Source organism: Ranitomeya variabilis, chromosome 6 (assembly GCF_051348905.1).
Source record: "Ranitomeya variabilis isolate aRanVar5 chromosome 6, aRanVar5.hap1, whole genome shotgun sequence".
NCBI lineage: Eukaryota > Metazoa > Chordata > Amphibia > Anura > Dendrobatidae > Ranitomeya > Ranitomeya variabilis.
In genome coordinates, this window is record NC_135237.1 from 34,225,249 (window position 1) to 34,239,321 (window position 14,073).

Sequence of the window (14,073 nt, forward strand, 5' to 3'; positions counted from 1 at the left end):
ATTGCGCAGCGCAAGCGGCTGCTAACGCAATTTCCATCGGGGGGGGCCCTATGGCTCCGCGATTGGCGAGCAGACTCTGCTTCCAAATAGTCGCTGACCTCTCTTCCTTACCAAGCGGGTCGTTTAATTTGGGGGAAAACCTAGACCAAATCATTTCTGACGCTACCGGTTTAAAAAAAAAAAAAAAAAGTGAATTTCTTCCCCAGCACGGAATCAGCAGCAGTTTCGATTCCGGTCATTTCGTAACAACTCCAGTTTGTCGCACTCTTCCCCTGGTTCGGGACGTCGGGACAACAGAACTTCCCAGGTCTCATACAGACCAAACCGTTCCTGGAAACCCGGACTCAGGCTGTCTGCCCCTGAGCCGTCCGCATCCCTTAAACCTTCACAATGACTCGTTGGCGTGTCCGGCTGACACCGACAACGTAGGCTGACGCCTTCTTTCGTTCCGTCAACAGTGGCTCTCGGTCGTTCACGACGAGTGGGTCAGAGAGCTCGTGTCTTCCGGATACAAAATCGAGTTTTTTCTCTTCACGCCATACAGGCGCTTCAAAAGGACGGTGTCATCACTCCAGTCCCTCGTGACCAAAGGTTCACGTGGTTTTACTCCAACCTTTTCGTGGTCCCAAAGAAGGACGGGACTCTACGGCCCATACTGGATCTCAAACTGCTAAAACAAATTCGTACGGGTCCGACACTTCAGGATGGACTCCCTCCGTTCCGTTGTCGCGTCCCTGGAAAAAGGAGAGTGCCTTGCATTCATAGACATCAAAAGATGCCTATCTACATCCCAATTTTTCCCTCTCATCAGCAGTTCCTGCTCTTTGCAGCCCAAGAAGTACACTTCCAGTCTGTGGCCTTGCCCTTCGGACTTGCCACCGCCCCCAGAGTCTTCACAAAGGTCATGGCGGCTGTCATGGCCATTCTTCACGCTCGGGGAGTGGTAGTCCTGCCATATCTGGACGACCTATTAATCAAAGGTCCGTCCCAGTCTAAATGCGAGGAGTAGGTGAGCATCACCGTGGATTCTCCTTCTCGCCTGGGTTGTAAGATCAACTTCGAGAAATCATCTCCAGTGCCGGCCCAGCAAATCTGCTTCCTGGGCATGATTTTGAACTCTTCCCGCGGGCTGGTCATTCTCCCTCCAGAGGAGGTTCTATCCTTACAACAGGGAGCGCGCAGGCTCTTCCGCCCAGTCCCTCACTCCATTCGCTTTGCGATGCGCATCCTCGAAAAAATGGTTGCGGCGATGGAAGCCATTCTGTTTGCGCAGTGCTATCCCTGTCCCTTGCAACAGGCGCTCCTTTTAGCCTGAGACAGAAGCCTGGTTCCTCTCGACCGTCGCTTTCATCTACCCCCACAGGTCAGGCAGACCCTCAGGTGGTGGACACTACAGTCTTACTTGAACCAAGGGAAATCCTTTCTTCCTGTGCGCTGGTTAGTGGTGACTACCGATGCCAGCCTTTTTGGCTGGGGTGCAATTTTTATTCACCACACGGCACAGGGTCGTTGGTCCACGACATAGTCACGTCTCCCAATCAATATCCTGGAAATTTGAGCGATTATTCTCGCTTTACACAACTTTCACCAACCTTCTCGCAGGTCATCCCATCAGAATTCAATCCCACAACGCCACAGCCGTGGCGTACATCAACCACAAGGGGGAACCCGCAGCAGAGCAGCCATGCGCGAAGTCTCCCACATCCTGCGCTTGGCAAAGACAAATCACTCGCTCATATCGGCGATCCACATACCGGGCGTGGAGAATTGGGAAGCGGACTTCCTCAGTCGCCAAAGTCTTGCTTCGGGCGAGTGGTCCCTCCATCCGGAAGTTTTCCAGCAGATTTGCCTTCGCTGGCTGACGCCGGATGTGGATCTCATGACCTTGAGGTTCAACAACCAGGTTCCCCAGTTCATTGCCCGTTCCCACGATCCTCGCGCCATCGGGGTAGATGCCCTGGTTCTGTCGTGGCATCCGTTCCAGCTGCCATACATTTTTCCGCCCCTTCCTCTGCTTCTGAGAGTCATCAAAAAGATCAGAGCAGAGGGGAGACCGGTGATTCTCGTCGCGCCCGACTGGCCGCGCTGAGCATGGTACGCGGAACTCGTCCAAATGGTGGCCGACACCCCCTGGCGCCTTCCAGATCGCACGGACCTTCTCTTCCAGGGCCCAATTTGCCATCAGAACTCTGGGACCCTGTCTTTGACGGCGTGGCCGTTGAATCCTGGATTTTAGCCCAAGCCGGGTTCTCTCCGGGGGTCCTTCTACCATGATTCGCGCTAGGAAACCCGTATCCATGCGCATTTATCATCGCACCTGGCGTATCTTCTTTTCATAGTGCAATAGCCATGGACGTTTGCCCTTAGTCTTTTCCATTCCGTCCTTTCTGGAGTTTCTCCAATCAAGTTTAGAGTCAGGCCTTGCCCTAAGCTCGCTCAAGGGACAAGTGTCCGCCTTGTCTGTTCTATTCCAACGAAGGATCGCTTCCAGACTGCCGGTTAAGACGTTCATCCAAGGAGTCTCCCGGGTGGTCCATCCCTATAGAATGCCTTTGGCGTCATGGGATCTTAACTTGGTTCTCGGAGTTCTTCAGGAGGCCTCTTTCGAACCATTGCAGGACATCTCTCTCACCCTCCTCTCATCGAAGGTGGTCTTTCTAGTGGCAATTATGTCAATTAGGAGAGTTTCTGAGTTGGCGGCTCTCTCTTGCCGACCCCCCCCCCCCCCTTTTCTGAATTTTTTACCCAGATAAGGTGGTTTTGAGAACCTCTCCCGAGGACATTGTCTTGCCGTCTTTCTGTCCTGCACCTACTCATTGTATCGAGAAAGCTCTCCATACTCTGGATCTGGTTTGAGCTCTTCGGAGGTGCATATCTCGCACGGCTCCCTTCCGTAAGTCGGATGTCCTCTTCGTGCTTCCGGAGGGACATAGGAAGGGTCTACCTGCCTCAAAGGCCACTCTAGCCAAGTAGATTTGTTCTGCTATTCAGGAATCCTATCGTGTCAGGAACACTCCTGTCCCACCTGGGATTCAGGCGCATTCCACCCGGTCGGTCGGTGCTTCTTGGGCCATTCGGCACCAGGCGTCCACACATCAGCTTGTAAAGCTACGACTTAGTCCAGTCTGCATACTTTCACGAAGCACTACCTCATCCATACTCCGGCTTCGGCAGACGCTGCCCTCGGCAGGCGTATTCTGCACACATCGGTACCTCAGTAAGCTGGTGGTACATGGGGGTATTAGCATATTGCTCCCCACCCAGGGACTGCTTTTGTACGTCCCATGGTCCTGTGTCCCCCAATGAGGCGTAGGAGAAAAGGAGATTTTTGTGTACTCACCGTAAAATCTTTTTCTCCGAGCCACTCATTGGGGGACACAGCACCCACCCTGTTAGCCTGTTTTGGCTTGTTGTTACTTCTTTGGTTTTGACATAGTTTGTCTTTGTTCATGCTCCTACTGCTTTACTACCGAACTGGTTGAAATTGTATCCAGTGAAGGGGTGTATACTGCAGAGGAGGAGTTAATCTTTCTGTTTACTTAGTGTCCTCCTAGTGGCAGCAGCATAACACCCATGGTCCTGTGTCCCCCAATGAGTGGCTCGGAGAAAAAGATTTTACGGTGAGTACACAAAAATCTCCTTTTTTGCAAGGGTAACAGGAGAAATTGGACTACAACAGTTGTTGCCCAGTTTGTCCTGAGTACGCTGGTACCCCAAATGTGGGGGTAAACCACTGTTTGGGCGCACGTCGGGGCTTGGAAGGGCGGGAGCACCATTTGACTTTTTGAACGCAAGATTGGCTGGAATCAATGGTGGCGCCATGTTGCGTTTGGAGACCCCTGATGTGCCTAAACAGTGGAAACCCCTCAGTTCTAACTTCAACACTAACCCCAACACACCCCTAATCCTAATCCCAACTGTAGCCATAACCCTAATCACAACCCTAACCCCAACACACCCCTAACTACAACCCTAACCGCAACACACCCGTAACCCTAATTCCAACCCTAACCCTAACCCCAACCGTAACCCTAATCCCAACCCTAACCACAACTGTAACCCCAACACACCCCTAACCCTATCCATAACCCTAACCACAAGCCTAATCTTAACCCTATTTCAAACCCTAGCCCTAATTCCAACCCTAACTCTAATTCCAACCCTAAGGCCGGAGACACACTGGTGCGAGATACGGCCGAGTCTCGCTGGTTAAAAGCAAGCTGTGGCACCTGCACTCCGGAGCGGAGCGTGCAGCTCCATGTGTTCCTATGCGGCCGCACGCTCCGCTCCACAGTGCCGGCGCCAGAGCTTGGGTTTCACATGCGAGACACGGACGTGTTTCTCGCATGTGTGATCCCGGCCTTACCCTAAGGCTATGTGCCCACGTTGCGGATTCGTGTGAGATTTTTCCGCACGATTTTTGAAAAATCTGCAGGTAAAAGGTACTGCGTTTTACCTGCGGATTTACAGCAGATTTCCAGTGTTTTTTTGTGCGGATTTCACCTGCGGATTCCTATTGAGGAACAGGTGTAAAACACTGCGGAATCCGCACAAAGAATTGAAATGCTGCGGAAAATACAACGCAGCGTTTCTGCACGGAATTTTCCGCACCATGGGCACAGCGGATTTGGTTTTCCATAGGTGTACATGGTACTGTAAACCTGATGGAAAACTGCTTCGAATTCGCAGCGGCCAATCCGCTGCGGATCCGCGGCCAATCCGCTGCGGATCCGCAGCCAAATCCGCACTGTGTGCACATGCCATAACCCTACCCCTAGTTCTAACCCTAGTTCTAACCCTAACCCTAGTGGAAAAAGAAAAAAAAATATTTTCTTTATTTTATTATTGTCCCTACCTATGGGGGTGATAAAGGTTTATTTATTATTTTGTTATTTTGATCGCTGCGATAGAACCTACCACAGCGATCAAAATGTACATGAATCTGCCGGCTGGCAGATTCGGCGGGCGCACTGCGCATGCCCCCGCCATTTTCCAAGATGGCGGCGCCCATGGAGAAGACGGCCGGACACCGGGAGGGACATCGAAGCTAGGTAAGTATGGGGGGGTGGAATCGGAACATGGGGGGGGATCGGAGGACCGGGGGAGCGGACAAGAGGACCGGGGGAGCGGACAGGAGGGAGGAGGGGAGCGGACAGGAGATCGGGGCAGAAAGGACGACTGGGGGGGGGCAGATCGGGGTCTCCAGCCATGGCAGATGCTATTGCAGCATCGGCCATGGCTGGATTGTAATATTTCACCATTTTCATAGGTGAAATATTACAAATCGCTCTGATTGGCTGTTTCACTTTCAACAGCCAATCAGAGCGATCGTAGCCACGGGGGGGGTGAAGCCACCCCCCCTGGGCTGAAGTACCACTCCCCCTGTCTCTGCAGATCGGGTGAAAATGGAGTTAACCCTTTCACCCGATCTGCAGGGATGCGATCTTTCCATGACGCCACATAGGCGTCATGGGTCAGATTGGCACGGGTTTTCATGACGCCTACGTGGCGTCAAAGGTCGGGAAGGGGTTAAAGAAAAAAAAATGTTAAAATCATCCCCCCTTCCAAAAATAAAAAAATATATATATGCATATTTACCATGGCTACATGCAATAAAAAGTGATAAATACCGCAAAATGGTATCAATAATAAACCAACCCACCATGCAAAAAAAACCAAGCCGTCATAATGGTTGGGGTTGGCATTTTTTATGTTCTTAAAGGGCTGGTCTGGGACTTAGAAGAGGCCATCAAGAGGTTCCTCTCGCCGCCGATCAGCTGTTCCAAGTGTTGGCTGAAACTGCTCAGTTATGGAGCTACACAGCGCCATCAACAGAATAGTGGCCGCGGCCGGGTACTGCACATCTGCCCCTTATTCAAATCAATAGGGGGTGGGCGTGCAGTACCGGCCGCGGCCACTATTCTGTCGATGGAGCTGTGAAGCTCTGCAACTGATGTCCGTCCCCGGGAACAGCTGATCGGCGGGGGGGGTAAGGGTGTCACATCCCCACCGATCAGACATTCATGGTTAAGTCCCGGACAACCCCTTTAATTTTTTTTAAACCTGTAAAATATAAAAATAAATAAGTTTGGTATCGCCATAATCGAACACACCTGAAAACGTACATTACCAGGTCATTTTCACGGCAAAGTGGCCATAACCGGGATAGGAAAAAAAAAATTACAACTTTAGGGAGAAGGAAAGGAATAAAAGCGCAAAAACTGCAATTGGCTGCGGCAGGAAGGGGGTTTAGGAAAATGCCCAAAAATTAATTCTCAGCTCCAAATTCTATAGTTTGCAAAGATTTGGGGTTTGTTATAATAGTGACCAGTCTTGAAAATTACATCTGCACTGATACATTGTAGCAAGTGCTCAGTTGCCAGAAGGAAAAAAAAAAAAAAAACGTCATACGGTGAGGTCTATGGAAAAATAAAGTTATTTGGGAGATGAAAATGAAAAACTGCCTCCTTAAGGGGTTAAACAACTGAGTGTATGGTAATGACTTCCACATATCGGACTAGGGTCGTTATCGCTTGTTTTTCTCTTTTCCAGGCCGCCATCGTTGCATCGGCGAAAACTTTGCTTATGTGCAAATTAAAACCATATGGTCCACCATGCTGCGCCTGTTCGAATTCGATCTCGTAGACGGATATTTCCCTACAATCAATTACACAACGATGATCCATACTCCTGACAACCCCATCATCAGATATAAGAGGAGGAAAGTGTGACGGAGGCGCCGCTGATTTTTTTTTTTTACACAATTGTACATTACAGGGGTGGGGGGGTCCAGGTGTAATTCTGACTGTACAAGTTCTGTATTTTATAAAAGGAATGTGAAATATTACTGTATAAATTAGGGGCGTTCAGGGTTTTATTTTGTTACTTTGCCTTTTTGTATGTGCAGACCGGTTGTAAATAAGCCGCATTAAATAATGTGTTAATTCCTACTATGACAGAACTTATTATGTATCTCCAGATTCTAAGGTACAGTGGGATAAATAAGTATTGAACATGTCACCAATTTTCTAAGTACCGTAAGTATATTTCTAAGGGCTCACACTGCAGGATAAATACCATGCTGTGTTTTATCGGTGCTGATTTGCAATTGTATTTGATAATCGGATCGAATCCACCCATACAAATCTATGGGAGTGTGAGAAACATCGGACTGCACTCAGATGACATCCGAATGCAGTCTGATGTACGCGCACGGAGACAATGATGAACATGGAGAAATGAAGTTCTCTGTCTTCTCCACACCTGTGCAACGATTCTCTCACACAATAATTATTTTTTCCTGTGTCATTTCTCATTATTACAAAACTTGGATCGGATGGGTTGTTACCGACATCTGGTGAGAATTTCATGTCAATAGCACCTTCAAAATATATATTTACTTAGAAAATTGGTGACATGTTCAAAACTTATTTCACACGCTGTATTACGGTTCTTTCACATGTCACTGTTTCCGGTACGTGTGGTGATAGTTTTCACACATACCGGAGACACTTATACACGTAGTCCCATTCAAGTGAATGGGTCTGTGCACATGTCAGTGTGTTTCCATGGACTGCATGTCCGTGGGCAAAACACGCTGACATGTCCGTTTGTTTTTTTTTTTACAATAGCACGGGCCGCAAAAAAATGTCCAGCACACATGCATACTAATGACAAACGGATGTCATCTGTGTGTAATCTGTGTGCACGTACCGGTGCCTGGGAATCAGCGGTACTATTTGCGCTGTTCCCCGATGCCGGGTGCTGAAGAAGACCACTCGCATCAGTTTCCTGCTTGCGCTGCGATCAGTGCTGGCAGGGGACAATGTTGAGAGTTGTGTTCAACTGTTAACAGCGAGAGCAGGCGGCGGCTGATGGGAGTATTCATCAGCTGCCGCCTGCGCTATAAATAATGAAGAAAAAAAAAATCTGGTTTCCCCTGTATTTTTGATAACCAGCCAGGCAAAATTGACAGCTACGGACTGCAACCCGCAGCTGTCAGCCGTATTGTCTTGACGGAAGAACCTGGCTTGGGCTAGGATCCAGGATTCAATGGCCAGGCCGCTAAACTCAGAACTCTCGAGTTCTGGTGGCAAATGGGTCCCTGCGAGAGAGGGTCCGGAAGATCCGGTAACCTCCAGGGAACGTCGGCGACGAGATGCATTAGCTCCACGTACCAAGCTCGGCGTGGCCAGTCCGGAGCGACATGGATCACCGGAACGCCTTCCCCTTTGATTTTTTTAAAAAAATGGAAAAAAAATTTGAAAAATATAATATATTCTGGGTCTGTAATCAGACCCTAGTGCCTCCTAAAGACACTAAGCAAGAACTGGTTCACGAGAGAGCCAGCAGAGGGTGTATACTGCGGAGGAGGAGTTAACTTTTTTGTGTATTTGCTTAGTGTCCTCCTAGTGGCAGCAGCATAACACTATGGTCCAGTATCCCCCAATGAGGCGAAGGAGAAATAGAACAGACCCCACGTCACTTTTATTTATAGCGCAGGCTGAAGAATACTCCCATCAGCTGTGCCTTTTCTTGCTGTTATTAGCGGCAGCAGGAGTAGGCTGATGGGAGTAGTATTCACATCAGCGACGCCTCTGTGACAGAAGGTAAACTTTTTACTGCCCGTCACAGCTGCTGGCTGTCAGATGAACAGCAGCTCAGTGCCCAAACAGTAGGTGTTCAGTACAGACCCTGAACTTTACTGTTCAGGTTCGCACATCACTAATGGTGACCACGTTGGTTTCAGTAAGGGCTTGGAGATCCAAAGATGTAGTGGGGGTTGACGTCTGAATTGCCTAGAAAGATGATTGTTTACATTAAGTATTAAGGGCTCACACACATCTGCGTAACAAAAAAAAAAGTGCTGCTCTGATGTTCATGCTGAAAAGAAGGATTTTTCTCAAGTAGCATTCGTATGACATGTGTATGCAATGTGTTTTTAACATCAGCTTTTACATACTGTAATTCTTAGTCATTTAAAGGTAGTTTACAAACTAATAAAACAATCTTATATACAGATCTAGATAAATAGCATAGATATTCTGTAGATATTTAATTTCACAAGTCCCCTTCATAAAATAAACTAGCACACTTTAGTTCCTTTAATGTGACACTAAAGGGTGTTTAGCCTTATTAAACCTATTAAATAATTTTTTTTTTTTTAAATTACATGGGATCCCCTTATTTTTAATAACCAGCTGAGGGAAAGCAGATGGCTGGGGGCTGGCATTATTCTGGGAAGGGGCCAATATCCATGGATCTTCCCAGCCTATTAATAACAGCTCACAGCTGTCTGCATAGCCTTTACTGGTTATTTTTTGGGGCACCAGAGTCATAAAAAGGAGATTTTTGTGTACTCACCGTAAAATCTTTTTCTCCGAGTCATCATTGGGGGACACAGGACGAATGGGTGTTATGCTGCTGCCACCAGGAGGACACTAAGTTAAACACACACAAAAGATTAACTCCTCCCCTGCAGTATACACCCACAGGCTGGACAATCCAGAGCCAGTTCGGTAACAAAGCAATAGGAGTAAACCAGTTAACAAACAGAAAACATGTCATAGTCAAAACACAGACTGAAAAGAACAATTGAGCCAACTAGGCTAACAGGGAGGGTGCTGTGTCCCCCAATGATGACTCGGAGAAAAAGATTTTACGGTGAGTACACAAAAATCTCCTTTTCTCCTACGTATCATTGGGGGACACAGGACGAATGGGATGTCCCAAAGCAGTCCCTGGGTGGGTCACCAGAAGTTATAAATGCTGTGCGAGCCTACAAACTACAGATGAGACACCGCCGCTTGTAGGATTCGCCTACCGACGGAATCGTCTGCCGAAGCCTGAAAGTGCACATGGTAGTGTTTCGTGAACGTATGTAGACTGGACCATGTAGCAGCCTTGCAGACTTGTGCTGCCGATGCCTGGTGCCGGATGGCCCAGGACGCGCCGACTGACCGGGTAGAATGAGCCTTGATCCCCGGAGGTGCGGCGTGACCCTTGACACGGTAGGACTCTTGGATGGCGGAACGAATCCACTTGGCAATGGAGGCCTTGGAAGCGGGTAGTCCCTTCCGTGGCCCCTCCGGAAGAACGAACAAGGCGTCTGACTTACGAAGAGACGCAGTCCTGGAGACGTAACGTCTGAGACCCCTCACTAAGTCCAGAGTGTGGAGCGCCCTTTCCGTGCGGTGGGAAGGAGCAGGGCACAGTGAGGGAAGGACAATCTCCTCATTAAGATGGAAGGAGGAAAACAACCTTCGGAAGAAAAGTCGGACATGTCCGCAGAACCACCTTGTCCTGGTGGAACACGAGGAAAGGAGGTCGGCACGACAGAGCTGCCAGCTCAGAGACACGTCTAATAGACGTGACAGCCACGAGGAAAGCAATCTTCCAAGACAAGAACAGCAAAGACACTTCATGCAAGGGCTCAAAGGGGGGCTCTTGAAGAGCACAGAGAACTAGGTTCAGGTCCCATGGTTCCAAGGGCATCCTATAAGGCGGAACCATATGAGAAACACCCTGGATGAAGGTCTTGACCTGCAATCTGTTTGCAATCTTTCTCTGAAAAAGAACCGAGAGAGCAGAAATTTGGCCCTTAAGAGAGCTGAGAGCAAGACCCAAGTCTACGCCTGATTGGAGGAATTCCAAAATGTGAGGGATAGAAAAACGGAGGGGGAAACGTCCCCGCTTCCTGCACCAGGCGAAGTATGCCTTCCAGGCGCGGTGGTAGATGCGCATAGAAGAAGGCTTGCGTGCGCGGAGCATGGTAGATATCACCGTCTGGGGCAACCCCTTCTGCCTCAGTACCCAGGACTCAACGGCCACACCGTTAAACACAGGGCCTCTGAGTTCGGGTGGTAAATGGGCCCTTGAGACAGGAGGTCTGCGCAACTCGGCAGCCTCCAAGGTACGTCTGAGACCAGTTGAACCATCTCGGCATACCATGTCCTGCGCGGCCAGTCCGGAGCGATGAGAAGTACTGGGATCCGTTCTGCCTTGATCTTCCTGATCACCTTTGTCAGAAGAGGAATTGGGGGAAAGATGTATGGGAGTCTGAAACCCTGCCATGAGAGGACGAGAGCGTCGGCTCCGAAGGCTGAGGGGTCGTGAGACCTGGCCATGAAGACGGGAACCTGGCAATTGAGGCGAGATGCCATTAGGTCCACGTCCGGGGTCCCCCATCGAGAGCATATCTGGTGAAAGATTGCGGGATGGAGAGACCACTCTCCGGGATCGAGGCTGTGGCGACTGAGAAAGTCCGCTTCCCAGTTTTCCACGCCTGGGATGAAAACTGCTGATAGTATGGAATGATGTGACTCGGCCCAGCGGAGAATTAGCGTCACCTCGACCATGGCCGCCTTGCTGCGAGTGCCCCCTTGGCGGTTGATGTAGGCTACCGCAGTGGCGTTGTCGGACTGGACTCTGACCGCACGGCCGGAGAGGAACGGCTGAAAATGATGGAGAGCCAGTCTGATTGCCCGAATCTCTAGAATATTGATGGGCAGCTGAGACTCCTGCGGAGACCAGCGACCCTGCGTCGAGTGGCGCTGGAACACTGCACCCCAGCCGAAGAGACTGGCGTCCATTGTGACAACCAGCCAGTGCACCGGAAGGAAAGACTTCCCCCGAGTCAGGGAGGACCTCTTGGTCCACCACCTGAGGGACTGTCTGACTGGGCGAGAGAGAAGGAGACGGCGGTCGAGCGAGGCGGGATTCCTGTCCCATACTGCCAGAATGGCGTGTTGTAAGGGACGGAGGTGAAAAACCGCAAAGGGCACTGCCTCCATTGCCGCCACCATCCTGCCGAGTACCCTCATGGAGAAGCGTAGGGAGTGAGAGCAAGGTTGAGTAAGCTTCCGGACTTCTCTCTGTAGAGTGGATACCTTTTCCGGAGGCAAAAGTACTAGACCCTGAGAGGAGTCTAAGATCATTCCCAGGTAGGATATGGTTTGGGCCGGGACTGGGGAAGATTTTTTGAAATTGATTTTCCAGCCCAGGCGCAAAAAGGTATCTATAGTGACGTCTACCGCTTCTGCACAGGACCGGAAAGAGGGGCCTTTTATGAGAATGTCGTCCAAGTAGGGCAACACCACTATGCCTCGAGCATGTAGAATGGCCACGGCAGCTGCCATGACCTTGGTGAATACCCGAGGAGCGGTGGCCAGCCCGAAAGGTAGGGCGACAAACTGAAAGTGGTGCCCCTGGACCGCGAAGCGGAGGAAGCGCTGATGAGACGGTAGAATGGGGATGTGCAGGTAAGCGTCTTGAACATCTAGAGATGCAAGAAACTCGCCCTCTTCCAGAGAGGCAATTACCGAGCGGAGGGACTCCATACGGAATTGACGTACACGGACGTACTTGTTGAGGAGCTTGAGGTCCAATATTGGACGTACTGAGCCGTCCTTCTTTGGTACAATGAAAAGATTGGAATAGAAACCTTGGTACCTCTCGTTCTGAGGTACCGGGATGATGACCCCGTCTTCCCATAGCGATCTTATGGCCTGAAAATACTGACGGACCCTTGCTCTGGGAGGAGGGGACTGGAAGAAACGAGATGGGGGAAGAGAGACAAACTCGATCTTGTAACCGAAGGATACCAGATCGCGGACCCATCGGTCGGGAACTACCGAGAGCCACGCGTCCCGAAAGAAGAGTAGGCGGCCGCCAACTCTGTCGGTGTCCTTTGGCGTCTGCCAAGAGTCATTGAGGTGGAGACCTGTTAGGTCTGGGCCCTCTGGATCCTTGTTGTCTGGGTCTGCCTCTCCAAGAGGGAGAAGGTTTGTAAGAGGGCTGGGAGGTTCTGTCCTTGCGCTGACCTCTCCCGGCGCCGGGTGGCGCGGAGGAAGGATTGGACCAATTGGAACCGAAACGGAAATATCGACCTCGGCCCTGTTGGTTGCGAAAGGGGCGAAAAGTCCGTTGCTGGGGAAGGAATTTGCTCTTTCCCCCTGTGGAGTCTGCAATTATTTTATCTAGTCTGTCCCCAAAAAGACGTTCGCCCTGGTATGGAAGGGACGTGAGAGATTTTTTGGATCCTGAGTCCGCTTTCCAGTCCCTGAGCCAAAGGGACCTGCGGATCGTGACAGCATTGGCCGCTGCCTGTGAGGCACAGTTGGCCGCGTCTAAGGATGCGGAAACTACAAAGTCCCCCGCTCTGGCAATCTGAGTGGCCAGGTGAGAAACCTCGGGGGGTAAGTCGGCGTGTAGTGCTGTAGAGGCTAAAGACTCGGCCCAATGGGTCATGGCTTTTGCAACCCATGTGGCGGCAAAAGAAGGGAAGAGAGAAGCCGAGGAAGCTTCAAAAGCCGAGCGAGCCATCTGATCAATTTGCCTATCAGTGGGATGCTTGATGGACGCGCCCTCGGAGGAGGATAGAACCGCCTTGGTGGCTAGCCGCGATACTGGCGGGTCCACGGAGGGTGACTGAGACCACTCCTTAGCAAGGTCCTGAGCAAACGGATACTTCGATAGCATAGCCTTCTGACCTGAGAAGCGTTTATCCGGACGGACTCTGTGGAGATCGACAATGTCCTTGAATTGAGGATGCGTAGGAAAAAATCTATGAGCCTTTGTGGTTCGCCCGAATGACACGGGATGAACCGCCTTGGACGGGGTTTCCTCCTCTAACTGTAGCGTCTGACTTACCGAGTCTATGAGAGAATCTAGGGTCTCTTGGTCGTGACGATACTCTGGGGAACAGGACACGCTGGATGCGTCGTCCAGAAAAGATTCCCTGCTATGAGTCGGGGATGAGTGGCGAGAGGCTTCGCTCTCTGATCCAGAGGGCTGATCACGGACCGGAGATATTACCCTGGACCTCTTTTTAGATGAGTGAGGGCTTCTGGAAGCGGTACGACCTCTAGGCCGAGAGGGGTTCTTAGGCCGCGTTACATCATCCGTGGAAGCGCCCTGGGTAAGGGACGGGTCACGGAGGGACTGTATCGTCCTTTCCAAGGATGCCACAGATCGAGCAAGGGAGGACGCCCATGCGGGGGTACTAGGCTCACATTCCGGGTCAGAGGCCGGAGTATCCTGTGCCGCAGACATTTCGCAGGCGGAGCACAGCGG

The 14,073-nt window shown here is 50.6% G+C and overlaps 1 protein-coding gene across 1 annotated transcript in view; it reads left to right on the plus strand.

Annotated features, from left to right (window-relative positions):
• CYP51A1 (cytochrome P450 family 51 subfamily A member 1) overlaps positions 1–6,950 on the plus strand; it is a 28,235-nt gene extending 21,285 nt beyond the window's left edge. The window contains exon 11 of the mRNA XM_077268208.1: positions 6,553–6,950. Coding sequence (XP_077124323.1) covers positions 6,553–6,731 — 179 coding nt within the window. The 3' untranslated portion in view covers positions 6,732–6,950. The remainder of the gene's footprint in view (positions 1–6,552) is intronic.
• The last annotated feature ends 7,123 nt before the right edge of the window (positions 6,951–14,073 follow it).